This window comes from Thamnophis elegans, chromosome 6 (assembly GCF_009769535.1).
Source record: "Thamnophis elegans isolate rThaEle1 chromosome 6, rThaEle1.pri, whole genome shotgun sequence".
In the NCBI taxonomy this organism is placed as follows: Eukaryota; Metazoa; Chordata; class Lepidosauria; order Squamata; family Colubridae; genus Thamnophis; species Thamnophis elegans.
This window is the reverse complement of record NC_045546.1, coordinates 62,232,778-62,257,169: the sequence shown is the minus strand read 5'-3', so window position 1 is coordinate 62,257,169 and position 24,392 is coordinate 62,232,778. Positions and strand designations below refer to the sequence as shown.

General features: G+C 36.3%; 1 protein-coding gene across 1 annotated transcript in view; it reads left to right on the top strand.

Annotated features, from left to right (window-relative positions):
- The window catches only part of TSPAN7 (tetraspanin 7), a 125,181-nt gene that overhangs the window by 98,153 nt on the left and 2,636 nt on the right, over window positions 1-24,392 (top strand). The window contains 6 exon segments of the mRNA XM_032220320.1: window positions 897-1,085; window positions 3,592-3,666; window positions 5,841-5,936; window positions 10,619-10,774; window positions 13,465-13,548; window positions 19,935-20,007. Coding sequence (XP_032076211.1) covers window positions 897-1,085; window positions 3,592-3,666; window positions 5,841-5,936; window positions 10,619-10,774; window positions 13,465-13,548; window positions 19,935-20,003 — 669 coding nt within the window. The 3' untranslated portion in view covers window positions 20,004-20,007.

Here is a 24,392-nt window from a genome sequence, read left to right as displayed (position 1 = left end):
AATTGCACGGTACCAGCCGAGGTACCGGGGGAAGGTCTTGAGCGGATTTTATGAAGCGAGTTTCAACTTGTCGCTCCTGAGGAAGTGGACAAGGCCATGGGAGCGGTGAGTGCCTCCACCTGTGTACTGGACCCATGCCCCTCCTGGCTGATCTCGACCAGCAGGGAGGTGACACGTGGCTGGATCCAGAGGATAGTTAACACCTCTCTCTGGGAGGGATCCTTCCCAGTCCTCCTAAAGGATGCGGTGGTGAGACCCCTCCTGAAGAAACCATCTCTGGACCCAGCCATTTTAAGTAACTATGTTCTAGTCTCCAACCTCCCCTTTGTAAGGGAAGGTTGTTGAGAAAGTGGTGGCCTTTCAACTCCGGCGGTCCTTGGATGAAACCGATTTTCTGGATTCCTTTCAGTCCAGTTTCAGGCCTGGTTACAGCACGGAAACTGAATCTGGATTTGTCTTTCCCAAGTCGGTGCTTTACTTTTGGGATCAGGCTGGCTGGGATATCTGGAAAACTGTGGAATGAAGTTGACTAATTGAGAACATTTTCATAATTGAGATTCAAACCAGAACTTAATATGAAGATAAAATAAAACAAATGCATGCAGGTTTTTTTAGTAGTTGACAGAAAAAGCTTGAGGAAAACAATTAGCATGCTAATCCCCTGAGTATACTGGATACTTTTGTCAGTAAAATTATCTGTGTATACTGCTGATTTACTGTTCTGGAGCTTTAAGTTATGACATTGTTTCTTCCAAATTAGCCTAATAAATACTTTTGTATTTTTTCTCTGATCAGTTATTCTGTACCTTTGAAAAAAAAATCTGTTGTCAGTAAGATCATATGTTACCCTTATAAAATATAATCAAGCCTCTCTTTTCCTGCTTCATATTTTCCAGATAACTGGTGTTATCCTTCTTGCTGTTGGTGTTTGGGGGAAGTTGACTTTAGGCACTTATATCTCACTTATTGCTGAAAACTCCACTAATGCTCCATATGTTCTCATCGGGACGGGTACCACAATCATTGTTTTTGGATTGTTTGGCTGCTTTGCAACATGTCGAGGAAGCCCATGGATGCTGAAACTGGTGAGGAGGTTAAATAATGTCATTCTAGAAAGTTGAAGGTTCAAGTACACATGTAGGCATACACCTGTGAAAAACAAGAGACCATAGATCACTTTATTTGTAAAATTTTATCAATTTCTGGAATGCCTCAAATACCATGCCAAGCTAGAAATAATAATAATATTTTTGAAAAACTATACCTACTGATAAATATGAAATTCACAGTTCAATGTCTTTTTATAATGTACATATTTATTATTAATATATAACCCAACAAATTTCTTGATTTGAAAATAAGGGTGTTAATTTCATGATGAGATTATGAAAATTCAGGCATTTGGCAACCATCGTGCATATATAAGGTTTTAGTATCCCACGGTCACATGATTGCTATTTGCCACCTTCCCAGCTCTCTTCCAACAAGGGAAGTCAATAAAGGAAGCTGGATTCACTTAATGACCATGTCAACAATGTCATAAAATTGGGTGTGATTCACTTAATAACTGCATCGCTTAATGGCAGAAATTCTGATCCCAATTATAGTTGTACTATATATATAGTTATAGTCCCTCTATACATTTTTATATAGGTTTCCCATCACAGTTATGGAAAAAAGTAATTAATATGAATCTTGGTGGGAGGAGGGGAGTGGAAGAATACTACAGGCATATCCAAATCCATGTCATTGTGATAGCAGCTTACTTTGATAATAAATGGTTTGGCTGCAGTCCTGAAATCAACAGAGAAGAGATCAATGAGTGCATGTTGGCACAGTTTTCTCTGGCAGCAACTCCCAACTAGCCTCCTTGAATGAGCTGAGAATCAGAGTCAGCTGGTAGCTGTTGCTGGAGGAAACACTGCAGAAATCCCTGGTCAAGTTGCCTCTATGGGACCTTGGAGACTACAGCCACATGGAAGGCAGATACCACTGATTTGTAATGGAACTACGGTTTTAGCCATCTAAAATATATACCTCTAATTTTTAAATACTTTTGAATAAAAGTAAGTATTTAATTCAGGATTTGTTTTTTGCCCAATTGTTCAAGCCAGATAGTTTTTCTGTGCAATTGAAAACCCCACTTAAATCATGATTCCTTTAATACTGTATCCTTCTAGATCAGGCTCACCAAAGTGGTCAATATTGACCCTCAAGAGTTAATGAGACTCTTGTATGTCCCATTGTGTGTGTATGTGTGTGTGTGTGTTTAGAAGAAACTTTCTTCACAAGAATTAAATATCAGTTAGAAATATAGTATAGAACAATAAAGACTTCAGAAATAACGAAGTAATAAAATACCCAGATGGCAGTATTGTTAATGTTAGGCAAGTGGCAGTTGTTCATTGCCCTTGCCTTTTTATAGGTGAGGAGACTTGCTTTTAAATTCCATTAGGAATGAATGTTGAGCCAAATCCCATCAAAATCAGAAAAAATTGTCTCCAACCCAATGGTCATAGGTTAGAAAACAAGACATACTGGAATGTCACAGATTTTGTATTCCTGTATAACATTTTTATTTATTAGTATGCATTAACATTGCACATTTAGTATCTACTCATATGACCAGAATGAATACAGAATAAGAGAAAGAATTGCTTTAATTCCTTGACTTGACTGTATCCAAGCTATGATCTCACAATCTTCTTGTGAAATTTGAAATTAACAACTTATATGACTACACTATTGGAGTGCTTTTTAGATACATACAAGGAGTCCCATTACTTTGAAAGGGACTGGGATAGATATAGGAGGATTGAGTTATCAGTAGCTTCTTAGTTGGCTCTAGACTAGTCCAAAAATGTTAGAACTACTTTTTCTCTTCTTGACTAAGCAGTTCAACATGCTGCCATTCCATTCCATTTCCAGTATTTTTATGGTTGGTTAGCCCAGCAGGAAAAAAATAATAAAGCCACCAGTGTCAACATTACTGAGCTGTTTATTTCCTCAGGAAAGAAAGTACCCTTTCACCAGCCCTTTTCCTTTCTTTTATGAAAAAGGCCACCCAGGGAAGCAGCCGTGCACCTTCTTCATTGACATGCTGCTTTGCTCAGCAATTAATTGACATGCTGCTTTTCTCAGCAATAGTATATAAAGGATCCTAGAAAAGTCTTCCTGTTGAGTAGGAAGCACATCCCATCACATGAATATCTTTCTTTTACCAGATATAATATCCTTGTTGCTGTTCTTTAAAAAAGACTCAGAGGACGGATCCCTCCCTCCCCCACCTCCATAGGTTTCTCATATCTGTTTTTAATTTCTTGCAACTGAATGAGTAAATTTAAGAAAAAATGGTAGCCTCATACCCTGAGGGATCCTAGTTTGCTACTTTTTCATATGGTGCTGATTGTGTACACCTAAGGTTTCAAAGGGAAAATAAGAACAGCATTTTAGAATTACTGTTTTTTTCTCCAGTAAATGCTGGAGAAATGCTGTCCAGCATTTACTGGGGGTGGAAATGCTGTCAGTGTGAGTAATCTGTTCTATACCTGTGGATGTTTCCCCCCCCCCCCCCTCTCTCTTCTTTTTCAGTATGCTATGTTTCTATCTCTGGTCTTCCTGGCTGAGTTAGTGGCTGGCATTTCAGGATTTGTATTTCGTCATGAGGTGAGTCTAACTTCCTTGTTAATAGTTGATGACAACAAAGGCTGAAACTTTTTAGAATACTGGGTTTTATAATTTAAATAAATTCAACAACTCTGTATATTCTGGGTGTTTCTTCAATAGGTAAAGGATGTACAGGCTTTTGCTATTATATACTGGCCTTAGTTAAATTTCTTAATTGTACAGATTTTCTTTTGCTACTTCCACTGAACGGGTATTTATGTAACTCAGAGTGGATTTGCAAGACCTACCATATTTTTCAGAGTATAAGATACACCTTTTTCTCTCAAAAAAGAGGCTGAAAATCTGGGTGCATCTTATACACTGAATACAGCATTTTTTGCCTTCCGAAACCCCGCCTCTTCACCAAAATAGCCGTGCATAGCTTTTAGGAGGTTTTCAGAGAGCTCCTGGGGGCTGGGGAGGGCAGAAATTAGCAAACAATGGGCAATTTTTTGCTCAATTTTGCCTCAGCCCCCAGGAGCACTCTATATGCTTCCTAAAGGCTATCCATGCCCTCTTTTTTTTCACAAAAAAATGGGCCCTTTTTTGCAAAACATGGGCCATTTTTTGCTCATTTTTGCCCACCCCCCAGAGCACTCTACAAGCTTCCTAAGGGCTATTCATGGCCTTTTTTGGAAAAAAAGGGGGCATTTTTGCAAAAAACAGTCCGTTTTGGGGAGATTGGCAGAATGCAAAAACTTTTTTTTTTATTTGCCTCTTCAAAACCTTGGTGTGTCTTATACTCTGGTGCATCTTATACTCCGAAAAATTCAGTAACTAAAATAGTTCTGTTGTTGGTTTGAAAATTGTATTTCTTTCCTACACTATAATAATTTCTTTCCTGCATTCTATTATAACAATATACCTAGAAATAGGAATAAAATTTATTTAGAATGATGAAATTAGTAGATAATTTTAGTCCAAGGCAGATGTGTCTTGCACCATTCTATATGTATTGTGGGATATTTTTCATAAGCTGAATGAAGACTATTTGACAAAATGATCTGATTATAATAAAGGTGGGAATCTGAAAAGCTATTGTTGATCCTGAAAACCTGTTTTGGTTTTCTTTCTATTTTCTTTAAATGTTATGTCAAATTAAGGAACGCTTTAGTGATATAGGACCTGGGACTTCTGTTTAGAAACACATTATCATTTCTAATTAGAAAATAACAGTTAAAATTAATATAGAATATGGTTTATGCTTCTAAAAAGACCCAACATTTTTGTTTGGTTCCTGAAATGTTTGCTTTTTAGAAGCAGTTAAAGAACCAACCACTGACATTTTCAGATTTGAAGGACTTAATATCCAGAAAAGGTATTTTGAAACGTGGGAGCATAACATCTGCAGTTCTTTAAAACAGCCAAGTCTTCTCCTAAGTTAACAAAGAAACACAAACAATACTCAGGAAGTAAGATTCTGTTCTTGGCCAAATATATACTGTTCCAGGCTAATAATCAGTAATCCAGAAAACTTCTCAGTTTTTCTAAGAAACTTAGATCAACAGTTCTCAAAAGATGGTCTTTTAGGAGATCCTTGAAGTCAAATAAATAAGCATTTTAATATTTCTAAATTTTATTTTCTCACATAGTCCTCTCCTCTTCACTCCATTCCATTCCTGACTTCTTGGCCCTTGCAGGACTGGAAATGATTAATACAAAGGACAAGTATCTTAGAAGCTGTAACATTTATTAGGGCAAAATGGTTAGGGTTGCCACACAAGAATTCTGATTTTCATAAAGGGCTTCTCTATATCATCAATCAGGACAGGAATATTCTTTTTGATGCCATCACAGTGAAGAGGTCAAAGAAGAGGAGGGTAGACCTGCTGTTTTTTTTTAAGGCATGGCAGCCTCATTCTTTTTAAATAATTGATTCTCCCTTTATCAGTCAGGATTTTGGCTCTCATAGTACCAAACTAGAAATAAGAAGTGATATTTAATTTTTATTTCTCTGTGGTTGCACCAAAATAGGAAACTATTGAATGTTCATTGATCTCTTCCATTAATATTTAATGTTTTTTCAAGAGGAATGACATGAGAAATATATTTTTGACTTTTCATCTAAAAATCATGTTTCCTCACTATTGGGGCTGGGCAGGAGAAAACTCACTGAAAAGTTAATTGGACTGTTGCTTCATGCAGTTTATCCCATTGTCTCAATTTCCTTTTAGATCAAGGACACTTTCCTTAGGACATACACTGAAGCCATCCAGAATTACAATGGAAATGATGAGAAGAGCCATGCAGTGGATGATGTACAACAGAGTGTAAGTTTAGAGCTGCTGAACTGAAAATCAGTGTTTGGATTGCAGTATAAAAGTGTAGTTGTTGTAAAGCGTAAAGAGTCTTATCCTCTTCATGGGAGAATTTAATCAACTTATGTTAATTGATAGTAGGTTTTGCTTCTTCTTTTATTATGTCACTTATAAGTGGGTTTTGCCATTCTAGTTGTTCTTGTTTCTCTCTGCTCCTTTGTTCTTACTCCTTCTCGTTCTGCTCGTCTCTTTTGTTCACTTCACTTCCTTCTTGTTGTTTAGTCATAGTTTCATCTATCATTAATTCCTCTTGTCTTCTATTGTCTCCTTCCTGTCTTCTTTTTTTGTTGCTCCTGTAACTTAAAGTAATAGCTATATCCACTATCTAGAGAGTCCAGTCTAAGTCTTCTATCATTCCAGGTAACCAAAATTCCCTCTGGTATCAGCCATCTAAAGTTTACTTGGTGTTTGATCAACTGTCCTGTCAGAAATTGATATTGCTTCTGCAGGTCTCTACCTCTTTTGGGTACTTGCTTTAGAAAACTCTTCACGAAACTGCAAAAAATGGACCTAGACATAATTTGCTTACAAGAAGTACACATCAAAAGACAGTATAATAAACTCTTTGAGTACCCCAAAATTGGGAAGCTATATTTGTCGCTGGCCAACAAAAGAAATGAGGGGGTCTTATACAGCAAAGGAACAATAAAAGCCAAATCTATAAATGCAGATGAAGAAGGGAGAATATTAATGGTGGAAGTAACAATAAACCACAAACAGGTACTCTTGACAGTAATATATGCAAACAACAAGCAAAATAATTTTTATGGGAAACTCCAGAAGAAAATTGCAGAACTGGATTATGAAAACATTTGTCTAATAGGAGACTTTAATGCAATCACAGATGTAAAGCTAGATTACAGAAGCAGTAAAATAAATAAAAAGGCAAGGAAAACCCTACCAGAGTCTTTCTTTAAACTGGTGGATAACACTAGAACTAATATTAATATACAGGAAATAGAAATAGAACCAAATATATCAGGATTAAATGGAAAGGATATAAGAAAAAAGTGAGATGGATGTTGAATCAATCCATATTAAAAGACAAGGAATTCATACAAACAATAGAAAAAGAAATGACATTCTTCTTCAAAGAAAATAGAAAGGAAGAGACCTCATTACAAAACATATGGGACACAGCAAAGACATATATCCAAGAGCTAGTTATTTCTTATATAGGAAGGAAAAATAGAGAAAAGAAGCAACACCAAAAAACTTTGGAGGGAGAGTACAACAGAATTATAGAACTGCAAATCCAGTAGAACTGGAATTGCAGAAAAAGCCATAAGAAAAGAAACATAAAACCCAAATGGAAAGAATAAAACACAAACTGACCCTACTCGAAAAAGAAGAATTAGCAGGCAAAATTAAGAGTATAAAACAAAACTTTTTCGAAAATGCCAATGGAAGAAAGATGGTTGGCGTATAAATTAAAAGAAGAAAAAGAAGAAAAAAACAGATAAAAAGCTTGATAGACAAGAAAAGTACATTACAACATCAAAATGGCAGCAAAATAATAATAATTCAGAACTACTATGAAAATCTGTAAGACCAAGAGGAACTATCAGAGGATAAAATAAAATGATACTTAGAAGATGCCAGATTACCTAAAGTCCCTGAAGAAATAAGATCTACATTAAATGAAAGGATAATAATGTTTGAATTAAAAAAGGCAATTAAGAGACAGAAGAATAATAAAACACCAGGACCAAACAGCTTACCAGCAGTATTCTATAAACAACTCAAGATTCCTTGGGACTATTACTGCTGGAAGTTTACAATGAAGTCTTGCTAGAACTAAAATATCAAAATCCTGGATGGAAGATCCTCATACCAAAAGAAGATCCATCACTCTCATACCAAAAGACGATGCAGACTTATCACAGATTAAAAAGTATAGACCTATCTCACTTCTAAATGTGGACTATAAAATCTATACATCAATAATAGCTGAAAGATTGAAAAGATTCCTGAAGGAATCAGGAATACATGTAGACCAGAATGGTTTCCTGCTGAATAGACAAATTAAAAACAACATTAATAATAATAATAATAATAATAATAATAATAATAATAATAATAATACGTTACGACGTCCTAGGCCCCTGGGTGGGGCCCGACTGGTAACCAATGCCAAATCCGGTGAAACAACTGGCCGCTGTGATACAATTGTATAATAATAATAATAATAATAATAAGACTTTGCAAAGAAGCTGATGAAACTGTTGATCACATACTAAAGCTGCTGTAAAAAAATCGCGCAGACTGATTATAAATTGCGGCACAATTCAGTAGCACAAATGATCCATTGGAATTTGTGCAAAAATTATAATATTAAAACAGCAACAAACTGGTGGGAACATCAGCCTGAAAAAGTCACCGAAAATCAGATGGTCAAGATCTTGTGGGATTTCCGTATACAAACCGACAAAATACTGGCGCATAATACACCAGACATCACACTGGTTGAGAAAAATAAGGTCACAATCATAGACATCGCAATACCAGGTGATAGCAGGGTCGCCGAGAAGGAACATGAAAAAATCGCAAGATACCAGGACTTAAAAATCGAAATTCAACGACTATGGCACAAACCAGCAGTGGTAATTCCAGTGGTAATTGGCACACTGGGTGCTATTCCAAAAGCACTGGAATTACATTTAAAACAGTTAAAAATTGACAAAATCACCATCAGTCAAATGCAAAAAGCCGCACTGCTTGGATCTGCACGCATATTAAGAAAATACGTTACGACGTCCTAGGCCCCTGGGTGGGGCCCGACTAGTAACCAATGCCAAATCCGGTGAAACAACTGGCCGCTGTGATACAATTGTATAATAATAATAATAATAATAATAATAATAATAATAATAATAATAATAATAATAATAATACATGAATTTTGAACACATTGGAATATTATGAAGCACATTCCGAAAAACAAATGACACTGATATTTCTAGACACACAGAAAGCATTTGACAATGTAAACTGGTGATGATACTGAAACTAAAAATATGGAATTTAGGGTGAAATTTATCAATATGTTCAAGGAAATATACACTAAACAGACAGCAAAAGTGTTTGTGAATGGGAACATAACAGAAAATATTAATATTGAAAGAGACACAAGACAAGGATGCCCATTGTCCCCCTTATTATTTATTCTGACTCTGAAAGTGTTAAATAGAATCATCCGTCAAGATATAGAAATAAAAGACGTGGAGATAAAAATAAGAAAAATACAAACTACAAACTTTCCAAGATTTGGTTTTCATCCTAGAGGAACCGCAAGAAACGGGACCTAAACTAATAAAGAAAAGAAGACAAATACTTAAAAATTAACACAGCAAATCAAACTGGATCTGGAAAAGTGGGAAAACATGCAATTATCATGTTTTAGGAAGAATAGCTGCTATCAAAATGAATATCTTACCGAGACTGTCATACCTGTTCCAAACAACCCCAATAAAGCTAGAAAGGAAATAATTTGAGGAATTGAATAGAATGCTAACCAAATTTATATGGCAAGGTAGAAAGGCAAGAATTAGGGTGAAATTAATGCAAGAATCTACCAATAGAGGAGGTTTTGGGTTGCCAAATAGGGAATTATACTATCAAGTAGCTGCCCTTGAAGGAATGGATATCTCTGAGACATAGATGATTACTTGTACTAAAGGAACACGACTTAGAACTGGGATGGCATGCCTTTCTATGATACAAGAAATACAAAACACATAAATACTTTCAAGGACATTACATTAGAAACGCTCTGCCTTCAGCATTGGCAAAAATAAAGGAAAAACACTATTTGAAAATACCAATCTGGCTTTCCATGATGGAGGCACTAACAAACCCAAATGTTATGGATATGGGAAAAATTGTAAGATACAAAGATATTTTAAATGAGAAGGGGGAATTGAAAAACAAACAGGAATTGAGTAGCCAAGAGATAAATTTAGCATGGTGACCATGCATAAAAATGTTAAAACATATGGTTTTTATAAAGAACCAACAAAATTGGATCAAGTCATAATAGGACCGGAGGAGAAACTGATTAAAAAATTATATAATTTTTTATTGACTATTAGAATGGAAGAAGACCAAGTAAAAGAAACCATGATAGCATAGGCTAAAAATTTTGGGCCTTCTATAGAAATGAACAAATAGCAAAAGTTGTTGGACAGAAACTATAAATTGACAACATCCACTGCATACGAAGCAAACTTATACAAAATGTTTTATAGATGGCACTTCCCACAGCTTATTTATATGTTGCTTCACAGTGCTTTACATCCCTCTTTAAGCAGTTTACAGAGTCAGCATATTGCCCACAACGATCTGGGTCCTCATTTTATTGACCTCAGAAGGATGGAAGGCTGAATCAATCTTGAGCCTAGTGAGATTCGAACTGCCAAATTGCAGGCAGCCAGTAGTCAGCAGAAATAGCCTGCAGTACTGCATTCTAACCACTGTGCCACCGGAGGTCTTACTATAATAATAATCCCCTGACTATGTTTTCAGAAAGATTCCTTTTCTCTCTCTTTATTTGTTTGGAATGTTTTGAAATCAAATGCATAAAATCTTTCCAAATTTTGTAACAATTTTTCCTTCCTTTTTCTCATCCTTATTAGCTGAGATGTTGTGGTGTCCAGAACTACACCAACTGGAATACTAGCCCTTATTTTAGTGAACATGGAATTCCCCCAAGTTGTTGTATGAATGCAAGTGATTGTAATTCTATGGACCTGCGTAACATGACTATTGCTCCCACTAAAATAAACCAGAAGGTATGGTTCATTTCAGTATTTCAGAATAAAATACTTAATGCATACATATGTAAATGTATTTCTCTTATCCCTCTTATGCCCACTATTTTGTGATCCTGTCTTTGGCTATTGATTATTAATAGCAAAAGTAAATCAAGTAAATAAATTAAATAAATGTACCAAAACATGTTTCTTGCAGATTGCTAATGCTCTTATCATGGTGGTGATGTTTTCTAGCTAATAACAGGAAAAATATGTTTTCCATATAGCCCCATTAAAAAACTTTCTCAGTGATTTCTGAACTAACTTCCTTATCTATTATGGCTATAAACTTTTTAAAAATCCTTTCTTTTTACAACTCTGTAATCCCTTAATTTGGTATAAAGTTGGGGAGACTTGATAGAGCTGAATGTTTACTTCCAGATGCCCTTCCTGACACCACATGGAGTTTGCAGCACATTTTTTTTTGCACCCTGAGAGAGAAACATTGGCTGCTACCTAGGATTGAACTCTTAACCTTCTAAGTGGGAGGCGAGCATCTTCACCACTAGACCACCACATCACTCCTATTATTACAAACGTCCCCAAAATAATTATTGCTTCAAGCAAAGAATTCAACAAATAGATTCAAATCTATTAGCAGCTGCTTAGTGCAAATGGCAAGTCTACTTGAATCTATTTATGACAGTTGTTATGGCTGTCTTTTATTAGTTTCTATCTCCTTTTTAAAATTCATTATTTGGGACATGTTTCACATGTTATGTGCTAACAATCTAAATAAATGTAGAAAACAGAATAAGTGATCAGAGCCTATCCTTTATTAGATATATTACTGTATATTTTATAGCTTTATGAAATTCATGTTGCAGGAAGAACATAGCAAAAATTGCCACAAATCAAGGTTTGTAAACATAGTGCAGTGATGGTTAACCTTTTTGGTGCCGAGTGCCGAAAGCGTGCGTGTGTGCCCTAATCCCCAAAATGCAATGCGAGCACTCCCTGCACATGCAACCCTCGTGCCCCATTTTGGCTTCCAGGTTGGTGCAGGAGGCTTTCCAGGCCCAAAACGGGGCACAGGGGGCCTCGCGTGGCACCTCTGCACTCCATTTTGGCTTCCAGGTTGGTGCAGGTGGCATCAATGGAGGAGAAAGGTAGGGTGCACTGGGGGAGAATCTGCGGAGATCAGGGAAGGCGCTGCTGCCCGCACATGCGCGGCAGAGACCCAAAGACCAGCTGGCTGGCAGGAGTCATATGCACATGCGTGGTGGAGCTGGGCTGGGGCAACGGCTGGTGTGCCCGCAGAGAGGGCTCTGCATGCTACCTATGGCACGCATGCCATAGGTTCACCATCACAGTTATAGTGTATGAAAACAAATGGAATGATTAAATATTAGAAAACTTTGTTTCATGGCACATACAATATATAAAGCCAAATAGAGTTTGTTTCATAAAAATATATTTTATTCAGTTCTAAGGTTAGAGGGAGCAAATCAACGCAGAAAATATAGACTATTGAATTCTACAAAACTTTCATAAAAGAGCATGAATGTTGATACATTAAATACAGTATAAATCTTAATCATGTTATATCACTTCAGTATAATGATAGGAGGAAATCGAATTTCAGGATAGGGGCACCCCTACTAAAAATACAGCAGAGTGAGCCTCCATTCTCCTCACTTTGCAGAAGTGAGGGTCACAAGATTTTCCAGGAAAAAATTGTGCAAGTGCCCTAGTGCCAACCCATGTAAAACCAGTACTTCAAATTGCACTGAATCAAAGTGCAATTTGTGATTTTCTCATGCCAGTGATTTTGTGATTTTCTCATGCCAGTATGTATCAGCCAGCATTTAGGGTACATTTAGACCAACTATAAGGTTCCAGGTCATATTGAAAAGCAGCCCAATATATAGCATACTGCAACAGATATATGCCATGATAAATTAGACTAATTTCATGTCCAGTTATGTTGTCTCACACACTCAGAATTCTTGGATTGGTTACCAAGAAGGCAACTGGTTTAAATTACAGGATATTTTGGAGGGCACCAGAACTGAGTAATCTGATTGTGTGTATGCTCCATTTACTTACCAAGCAGCTTAATTATTACCAATGCAATAGTTTTCATCTTTAGCAAGTTTCAGAAATAAACTTTGATGAAGTTGGTTTCTCTTCTGCTAAAATAGTAATAAGATAATAGTCATACAACATGAAATAAAGTGTGAGTACATTAATTAGAAAGTGTAAAAAGGGGGATATTTTATGAGGTAATTTTGCTGATATTTTTTCAACAATTATAGTGAGAATATGCAGTGGGGACAGAATAATTAAAGAAGTATTTTATATCATATTTGATTGTGATGAATTTCAGAAAATGTATATTTCTAGAATATGGAAAGATTATAAATGAATAAAATTATTTAGCTATATTGATACTGCATATTTATCTACAAGGGTAAATAATTAAGGAAACAACTTTTTATAAATGTTCCTTTGAGTAACGTTTCTTGGTTTTAATCCTACTTTAAAATGTACAATTTATGAGTTATAAAAATGTTATATGGATATATTCCTTGCTGATTTTGATTACTGGTAAATGGTGTGTCATTGACTTTTGTATATTGAATTGAATAACTTTTTCAAATGAGTATTAAACATGGAGAAGAGGATATAATTTTGAAGCGTGATTAAATGTTCTTTGTTTTCTTTAGGGATGTTATGATTTGGTGACCAGTTTTATGGAGACCAATATGGGAATCATAGCTGGAGTGGCTTTTGGAATTGCATTCTCACAGGTATACCATTTTATTGCTTTGAAGTGTGTTTGGCCCAGCTTCAGGGAGGGATTATGGAGAGGTACAGGCCTCAAACTGTTCATTAATTCTTAGGTCATCTGTTCATTGTTTTTTCTTTTTCTAACTTAAATGGAGTTTTGCCTAGAGAGTATCAATTACAGTCCAACTAATGACTGCCTCAGGGGGGCGGGGAGATTGTTCCATTGGGTCAAATAAAGGTTAACGTAATAAAAGTAACTTAAATGGAACATAAACAGCCCACATGACAAATAGTTGATTCATAGTTTGCATGTGGGATTTCATAACTTAGATTTGCCTTTATTTAAAAGAAATATCAAATTTGGAATCTCATCATGTTTTAGAAAAGAAAGTTGAAAGCATATGCTTAATTTGTCCCATTTAGGGAGTTATGGTTAAGACCATCAACAAATATTTCTTTTTATAGAGACTCAAGCTGTTAGCATGTGTTGTACGCAAATGTGAATTTTATGTAAATGCTGCATCTAAAAATCAAAGTCAGGACAACCTGCTAATGAAGCTGCTTTCCATGAGAATTTCATTCTTCAGAAATTAGAAAATGTTTCTTTTAAGTTATTTTGTTTTAAGCACAAAGGATTGAATCCATCTTTTTGCTATAGTTATGTTAAAATAGTATGCCAAATTAAATTAATCTGATTCTAATTTACTGAGATTATTCATAGATCTAAAGATCCTAAAGGTCATTTAATTCAACATACTGCTCTAAAATAAAACCTAGTACTACCAGTCACATCTCATAATCTGAGTTGTATCTGTCAGTAGTAAGAAGTATTCAGACCAACTACTTTAAGTCATTTGCTTGACTGTTTAGTTGGATTATTTTTGTAATGTGCTGCTGTTGCTGAGAACAATGATGATAGCAGTTAAGATATTAGTAGCAGTTTAAATGCTGTTTTACATTTTAATATTAACCACTAAATTGATTAATGGTAGTTAAGAAAAGCAAAGAAGCTAGTTCTGTATATAGTTCAAAGCTAATTTATGACATTCACTAAACAAAGTATATTAAATAATAACTAGCAGTCAAAATTACTTTTCAAAAAAGTAAGCAGATTTATGAAGAATCTGAATGACAGGTGCAAACATTCTCCTTGGTAGGAGGAGACAACCTCAATGTTCAGGAACCCTGAATGCAGATGGAAGGTGATTGTCACAAAGAACTCTTGTCATGAGCTTTCCAACTTGTCAGAATTTTTTTTGTCTCACTGCCATTGGAAGTAGAATCTTGGTTCTACTTATTAATCTTTTCAGTGGTGGTTCATTGTGGCAGTTTAATCTTCTTGTTTGTTCAGATAAGAGAAGCAAAGATATATTTAGAGCTGCCTTTGAGAGATCTCTGTTGTGTTTCCTATCAAAAGTTTCTTCCATAGGTTGCAATAATTTAAAAGCATAGAAACAAAAAGGACATCATCTGGTAAAATTTGTTATCAAAGGTAAAATATGATGAAATAATATGGATGTATATTTTTCAATTACATCTAGATCAACATATATTTAAGAAAAATAATTGTAAAAAATCTCTTGTAGGTATTACTTTAATGAGATTATTAAATTTTAAAATACAGAAAAATTATATAATATTACTTACAGCATGAGTTGATTTTTATTAATTAGGCAGGACTGAGACTAGGCACATGGGTAAAATGTATTAGAAATCATTTTTTCAATATTATCTCTTTTAATTTTAATATAGTATGGGAAAATATGTGGTCATATGTTTTGTCTCAGGTTTATTATTTTTTTTAACATAGTTCCCAGAATTTCTTTCAGAAATTGCTTCGTGTCTTCATATATCTTCCATTTCAATCAGTAATTATTTTTATCTATTTTCAAATAGTGACTTCTTATTAAACATTTTCAATAATTCATCACTTTCTATTTTATACCAAAATATTATCTACTGGTTTGAGGAATGCTATTTTTTTTACCTTTCTTTTCTTTTTAAATTTTTTTTATTTTAAACACTTAAAACACATCAACAAAGACAAATATGTAACTTAAAACAACACAGGAATTAAATGTTCCGTCTTATAGCAGTTACATATTGGTGAATCTTTAGTTATTGTTTCCCCTCCTATACATTCCAAGTTTGCATTTGTGGTCACCTTGTTTCTTACTCTTTTTCATGTACAAGTCCTTAATTATTCAGATTTAGCTGTTTATATCAGACAATCATATTACCTATATTATCTTGTATATACTTTTCTTACATTAATTTATCTTATCTTTCCTACCACCTATCTTATCCCTATATCCTATTTGTTCTACTATACCTTAATTTTACATTTCCCAATTTCTTATTTCTTGTTTCTATTGTCTAGCCATTTGTACCATTTTTCCCAAACTAAATAGTATTCTGATTCCTCCTTTTCTTGTATTTCTTTCGTCAATTTGTCCATCTCCACACACTTTACCTTTTTATATAAGCATTTCTAAGTCATTCAGTGAAACAAAAGTAAATATTTTCTTAATGTTTGTGATACTTTCATGGGCCTTCTAAAGAAAAGAAAGCAGATTGCTAATCCACATAGGTGACTAAGTAACTCTCTAAAGAAGCAGTGTGAAGGTCTTTGAATGTGTTAGGTTAGAAAATTGCAACCCAAAAGGAAAGTTACAGAAAGATAGCAGTAAAGACTCTCCAAATGCCTCACTGGCTGATTGACTCATATGCCTCACTGGCTGATTGAGTGTGGATGAAACAGTATTGAGCCATTTGGAAAAACAATTGAAAGTATTTCCTGTGACATATATGGTTTAATGCAAGCAGCTATGCTTATATTGCTGTGAGTGTACAGGTAATCCCTGGGTTACGAGCATTCCCTTAGCGAATGTTCAAACTTACATGATAAGTGCCCCCTAGCGCTTGCAAACAAGGCCCAAAACTACTAATTTTGCAGCACCATGGCAGTTATTTGCTCTTACGAACAACTGCAGAGACTCTGCAACATGTGTCTTGCACATTGCCAGCTGAAATTGAGGGTGGATCCACCCCTCAGAAGCCCTGTTCAGGTGTCCTAAGGCCTCACCCAGCATGTTGCTGGCTGAAATGGAGCTTCCAAGGGCCAGATCCACCCCTCAGAAGCCCCGTTCAGTTGTCCAGAAGCCTCCCTGGCCCATTGCAGGCCGAAATGGAGCCTCTGGGGGCCGGATCTGGCCCTCCAACACTCCATTCGGCCACCGCAGGCCTCCCCTGGCCCATTGCAGCGTGAAATGGAGCTTCCGAGAGCGGCCCCCAGGTACTCCATTTTGGCCTGCAATAGGCCGGGGGAGGCCCGTGGAGGCCCATATGGAACTACAGAGGGGGGCGCAAGCCTGAGAGGCTGGAGAGGAGACTGCTTACTACAGCTTCACAAGGTAAATAACCTGGCATGGCAGGTTGGGGGGGAAAGTAGTTGTGGGGAGCATGATATATTTCAGTGGGCTGGTGAAAACCTTGGGTGGTCTTAGGCAGGTGGCCTGTTCCATCAGTAGTTCCCCCCCCCCATGGTCTTCCCCACTCTTATGTGCATTTTACCAGCCTCGCATTCGAGCGAATGTGTGGCCAAAAGGAGGGAGTGATCCCTTTCAAGGTACGAGATTCACTCCCACGAATCCTCATGTTATGAATGGAATGGGATGTATAGTTTTCATCTTCTTATTTGAATATTTTCAATTCTAACATACTCAGCAGTCATGTTACAGAACCATTCCAAATTAATTTCATTATTCCAAAATATGAGATGCCTCAGTATTCTATGGGCAACAGTTTTGTATGTTAGAAGTGTCTCTCACTTTTTTTTTGTCTAGTGGTGTTTGTTTCTAACATCTAATAAAGAAGCTTTGTAACAACATTCTGCAGGTTAAATTCACACATATCCTGCACATCTTCCCTATGCATCTTTTTTTGTTTTAGTTTTGCAAACAGATGCTGCTAGCTAATTCCAAAGTATTTATAACATCTGAAGCTATTCTGTATCTGATCATCTGCTATTGCTATGCAACATAGAAGGAAACAAAGAGTATCTTGTGAGGTACATTTGCAGCTAGATACAAGACAGCATAATAAAATCTAGAATTCACTGTGCTGATTTCAGCTCAGCAACCACTCAGAACAATACTTTGATCTGGAGGTTATACCATAACTATAATTATTTTTTAAAAATATTTTTTTTTATTTTCAGACAAACACACAACACATATAACATAAAAGCCTCTTCAATTACACACAGTGTGTCGATTGGTTACAAAGTCTTTCTGTGTCCTTTCCGTGGTCCTCACTTGAATTTTATCAAAATTCACATATTGACAATCAAGATATCTTTGTATATATTGTTATTATGCTTCCTCCTATTCTAAGTCATTCAATCATTTTAGCATTGATAACTTTTTCTAATAGTTTCCAATTCCATGTTTCCCCCCCCATTATTAGTATCATCAATCTAATATACATGTATACAAATTGTTATACTTATTAAGCATCCATTAAGTCCAGCTATTATTACATCCTTTCAACATAAGGCATATTAAATTTGAAGTAAATTTATATTATAACATTTTATTACATTATCCTGAAATCATCCAATGAGATTACATCTTTCTAATCTATTCTATATAGAATTGTTTATCTTTTATAAAAAGGCTTTTCAACATCATCTCCATAATCCTCATTTACAGTTTGTATAAGATTTCATATTATCAATCTAGTATATATAAATGCTTTATCATTATTAATCATTTATTTGACTATAGCTGTTATTACGTTGTACATTACACTCAAAATTTAACTATATTTAACTAAATTTATTGGGACATCATTCTATTATTTTAGCATTGATAACATTATCTAATAATTTTCAATTCCATGTTTTTTCCCCATTATTTGTATCATCAATCTAATATTCTTGTATACAAATTGATATAATTATTAAACATCCATCATTCTGTATCCTTCCAGCGATAGTGATAGATATCTCTTGCCATTTGTAAAGTCTGTATTCTAAATGTTTTCTTGATAAGTCTTATGTGGACTTCTCTTAAGAACTTGTTCATTATAAGAATTCAAAACCCTTTATCTGCTCTGTTTATCAGCTTCACTTTTGTTATCATTAGTGCTTTTGCTGAGATTTACTCTCATTATTTCTGCCAAATTTTCTCTCCTTTCTTCATCTATTTTCTGACATCTGAAATGAAGATGCGGTTCATCAATTTCTCCTTTCCGTATTTCACACCTGTCATTTCCCTCCACTCTCAGTTTGCTGTCAGTGTCAACAATTTTCTTATCACTTTCCTATGTCTCTGTTATTTTTTCAGGTCTGTCCTCAAACTTCATCGCTGTCCCCATACTTTTTGTATTTTGATCTATAATTTCATATCTCTTTTCAATTCTCTCTGCAATTATTAAACCTTTTTTGAATTTCTAAGAAAACCTGGAAAATGGAACAACGTGAAGAAGAAAAGGCATCAACTTTGCATAGCTGCAATTATTGAGAAGGCTCCATATCACCATTCGGTTTTCATCAACTGCTTACCTGCAAGCATATAAACAATATTTAACCTGACATTTGTATTTGTCTGTACATATGCCAGTAAGCATATAATAGACAGAGCTTTTTTCATTCCATCAATTAATCAACAATCTATGGTCCATATCAAAAACCTTAATTCTACTTTACTTAGTAGAATTCCCTGAACTTGCACTTCCAAAATTAAGCAATAGCTTATTGAAAAATGAAAGATAATAACAATATGTGGAACTTCTAGGATTAAAATGCATCTTCCCCACCAAGATAGACATTAGATTTTTTCTTCTGTATTATTTCTATAAACAACTCAAGATGGCACCCTTACCTAATATTTCTTTCACCTCCTTTTTACCCTCCCCCCACAAAAACACTGTGATATGGACTGAGAGAGACAGATTGGTCCAAAATCACCCAAGCAACTTTCATGCCTCAGTTTCCTAGTTTCTAGCCTTGTATTTTACTAGACTAAACTTAATCTTATGAACTCTTAGTGCCTTTTTCCAATACAATGCTTCATTCTGAAAAAAATAAAGCTGATACAACATGGCTTGAATACCACTCCCACTTCCTCGAAAAGATAAATTGCTTAGAGGCAAATACAGTGAAATCAGTGTGGTCTTAAAAAGAGGGGGGAAATAAAAAGAGAGGTGTATCAAATAAATTATTAGAACTGCCTCTTTCCTGATTGCATTAATTTAATGTTTTTATTTTGGCTGTAGACTTTATTTTATATTATTTCATTTTACATATTTCCACAAATTTAAAAATCTAAAATCCTTTTTGCAGACTCAGTACATTTCATGACACTGGATTAAATGCATGATTCTTTTCCTTTCTTTTCTGCAGCTGATTGGCATGCTGTTGGCGTGTTGTCTGTCCCGGTTTATTACTGCCAATCAGTATGAGATGGTGTAACAAGGTGAGATTCTGCACAGCTGCATACAAGATGCTTTTTTCAGAGGCAGGCAAATGCTTTGCTTTCAACTTGAAGAAAGATAGATTTTATAGCTGCTCTCTCCAGCATAGCCTTTTAATTGCAATCAGCACAACTCCCATCAGCCTCAGCCAATGTTATTCTGGGTGGTTTATATCAATGAAAAGACATTCAGTGCTGAATAGCATTAATAATTTGCATTAATGTTAAAGCAGAACAAAAAGCATTCTGTAAGGACTATCCTGTAATATAATTTTCCATAGTTTTACTTTAAATTAAAAGACAAAAGTAGTTTTTAAAATACTACCTCTGCTGATATTCTGGAATGTGTGGTCTCATTCCCATCATTATAAAACTTAGCAACCCTAAACCCATATTTAAAATCAGTACAGGTAATCCTCAACTTACAACCTCAATTGAGCCCAAAATTTCTGATGCTAAGGAGACAGTTCTTAAATGAATTTTGCCCCATTTTACAATCTTTCTTACCACAGTTGTTAAGTGAATCATTGCAGTGGCTAAGTTAGTAACACGGTTGTTAAGTGAATCTGGATTCCCCATTGACTTTGCTTGTCAGAAGGGCACAAAAGGTGATCATATGACCTTTGCATTGCAACCATTAAAATATGAATCAGTTTCCAAGTGTCTTAATTTTGATCATGTAATCATAGGGATTCTGCAACAGTTATAAGTGCAAAAAACAATCCTAAGGCACTTTTTTCAGTGCCATGGTAACATTGAATGGTCACTAAAAGAACTGCTTAAGTTGAGGACTACCTGTAATGGATTAGATGTAGGTTTAAAAGTTGAAATTTATCCAGACAAGCTTTCTTGGCCACTAGAACTATTGATCTAAAAAAAATTCATTTGACTCCTTTTAAAAAACCCCAAAGATACAATTTTAGAGTACTCTTGGATTTGACTTTCTACCCATTTGATTCCCATTTAGCCAGGAGTATTTTTGTTCAGCATAAGCTTATGCCAGTGGTGGGATTCAGCCAGTTCGCACCAGTTCAGTAGAACCAATATCTAATTTTTTGCTGAGTTCGGCGAACCGGTTAGATGTGTTCCAGAAAATCTGTGTTTTCCGGAACACGTCTGGCTTTTGTTCAACTTCCTTCCTAGTGAGTGAAAAAAATCCTCCCCAAAAGTCCAAGAGAGGAGCGACAGAAACTAAACAGAGATGCAGCATCTTTGATCATGTCACTCAGGCGAAAACTGTCTTACTTTACAGTAGGCAGCAGGGGTGGAGCAGGAGCTGCACATAAGAGAGCAGCCCGGGGCCAAAGCACCGGTGGAGCGCTAAAGGGTCAGGGAGGGTGTTGACGTGAGCCGTCATCCTGCTGGAATGCTGCTGCGTTTAAGTGCCAATAGATGCCAGCCTTCCCTGCGGCGGGCCTGGGCAGCTGCTGGAGACAGATGAACCCACTTCAGCGCCTGGCGCCCAGATGCCCTTGCTTCCTCCAAGCATTTCTTTGCTAATCTGATTTCTAGTTCTGTCGCATTTCTCCATCATGGTTCTCACTGTCATGTGCAGGGAAATAAAAGTTTATGGGACTAAAAAAAGTTAAATCGATCAATTCCAACCTTGTGAGACATTTTTTTCGCACAAAGTTGGAATTGTTTGAACTTTTTTTTAGTCCCACAAACTTTTATTTCCCTGCACATGATGGCGAGAAATGCAACAGAGAAATGTGATAGAGCTGGAAATAAAGTGAGTAAAGAAATGCTTGGGGTAAAGCAATGGCATCTGGATGATGGTGGGTGGGGCAAGCTCCGCAGTGCAGCACTTTGCTGCAATGAAAAAACATGAAATGGAATGGCTGGCGCAAGGGGAGAAGGAGGAACAGAGAGACGAAAGAGGGAAAATGGCTTCCTTCCCTTGCGCTGGCTGCTTCATTTCATATTTCTCCATTGCAGCACAGTGCCTAGGATCCACTTTGACAGCAGGGAGGTAATTTAACAACCAATTTGCCTAGGGTCAGGTCAGCCATCCCGAATGTGCAGCGGAGTTGGAGGACGGGGATGGGCCATGCCTCCCACGACAACCAACCTGACCCTGAGTTCACCAATTGTTAAATTATTTGAATCCCACCACTGGCTTATGTATAAATCATGCCTATTCACAGAGAAATTGGATCCTTACCATAGCTAGGCATGCTTTCTTTCTATGATAATATGCACTGCAAGGAAGCTGTTCCATGGCCTTCATAGTAGAACAGAAGCTTGAGCAGGACCCCAATGCAGCAGTAAACATTCCAAAATATTTAGATTAAATAAAAATGACAAAAGGAGTTACAAGATACCACAGGAGAAGCAGGACAGATTCACCAAAAAGCTAATAAGAGTTGAAATTCTAAAAAGGGCAAGAGATGATGGGTAGACATAGAATATTTTTAAGATGGTGATTATTCTAATAAGAGTTAGAAAAAAAGAAGTGGAAAGTAGAAACTGGGAAAATAATATTATGTATACTGAAATATAATAGAACATATTATGAGTTTGGTTGTTTGCTTGCAGACATTTCATTATCCAAATTAGTTAACATCATCAGTGCTAGTCCTGTAACACCACTAACAATAATGATGTTACCTAATTTGGGCAATTAAATGTCTGCACGGAAACAACCAAGCTCAGAGAACAATGGCTTAGTCCAACATTTCCAGGGATTCTAGTATTGTAATTTCATTGCCAGTAACAGTTGTTTGTATATAGAAATAACATGTACTGTTAAGACACTGAAATCAATGCAGTACTTCTTGATCATGTGGTCTGTATTACATACCATATTTTCAGAGTATAAGATACACCGGAGTATAAGATGCATCAAGGTTTTGAAGAGGCAAATTTTTAAAAAAAGTAGGTAGGTAGATAGAGAGATAGCGAGGGAGAGAAAGAGAGAGAAATACAGTAGATAGGTGGGGAGAGAGAGAGAATAGGTAGGTAGGTAGGTAAAGGGAGAGAGAGAGAGAAATAGAGATAGAGCAATACAGTAGGTAGGTAGGAAGAGAGAGAGTGTGTGTAGGTCGGTAGGTAATTTAGAGGGATAGAGAGAAATAGAAAGAGAGAGAAATACAGTAGATAGGTAGGGAGAGAGTAGGTAAGTAGGTAGATAGATAGAGGGATAGAGAGAGAGAGGGACAAATATAGTAGGTAGGTAGGGAGAGAGAGAGTAGGTAGGTAGATAAAGGGATAGAGAGAGAAAAATACAGTAAGTAGGTAGGGAGAGACAGAGTGAGTGTAGGTAGGTAGGTAGGAAGGTAGAGGGATAGAGAGAGAGAGAGAGAAATACAATAGATAGGTAGGGAGAGAGAGAGTAGGTAGGTAGGTAGATAGAAGGATAGAGAGAGAGAGAGAAATACAGTAGGTAGGTAGGGAGAGAGTGAGTAGGTAGGTAGGTAGATATTTCCAGGTGTATTTATCCATGTGCTGGAGAAGAAAATAGCTGACAATCTACAGCACCTAACTTTGTTCCTGCTGGCACAGCACTTGGTCAATGTAATTCTCATCAATCAGTTAAAGAGCTTTCCAAAAGGAAAAAGTTTTTGCACTATGAAAACCTCCCCAAAACGGCCCGTTTTTCGCAAAAACGGGCCTGTTTTCTTTCAAAAAACTGCATGCATAGCCTTATGGAGGCTTATAGAGTGCTGCTGGGGGCTGGGGGGGCAAAAAACGGTTCATTTTTGCTTATTTCTGCCCTACCCAGCCCCCAGGTGCTCTCTGAAAGCCTTCATAAGGCTATGCACGGCCATTTTAGTGAAGGGGGTGGGGCTTCAGGAGGCAAAAAATGCTGTATTCGATGTATAAGACGCACCCAGATTTTCAGCCTCTTTTGAGGAAAAAGGTGCTTCTTATACTCCGAAAAATACAATAATTCCATGGATTAAATAGAGCTAGATCTTGAGTTCCTAATTATTCATTATGACATCTACCAAATGGCAAAAAAAAAAAATTAAATTGGTGATTCACTTACTGTATTTTTCGGAGTATAAAACGCACCAAGATTTTGAAGAGGTAAATTTTAAAAAAAGGTTTTTGCCCTTACCGTGAACATTCTGCAGCATCCCAAACCATTTGCACACCCCGGTTTTTGTGAAAAATGGGGCAAGCAGAGAGTTTGGGAGGCCTGAAAAGTGCTTCTGAGGGCCGGGAAGGGCAAAAATGCGACACGTGGGGGGTCGATCTTCTTAAAGAGTAAGGCTTTTATTGATCTCAAATCCACTTTTCTTTACACCTCCCACAGCAGGGCAGGACTAAACATCTCTCCTTTATGTTTTTCCCCCTTCCCTCGGACTGGCGGTGACGGTGAGTTGCTTGACCCAAAGAGTGGCAGACAGCTCGCTTCTTCTCTTTAGCGAGGGGACATGCGG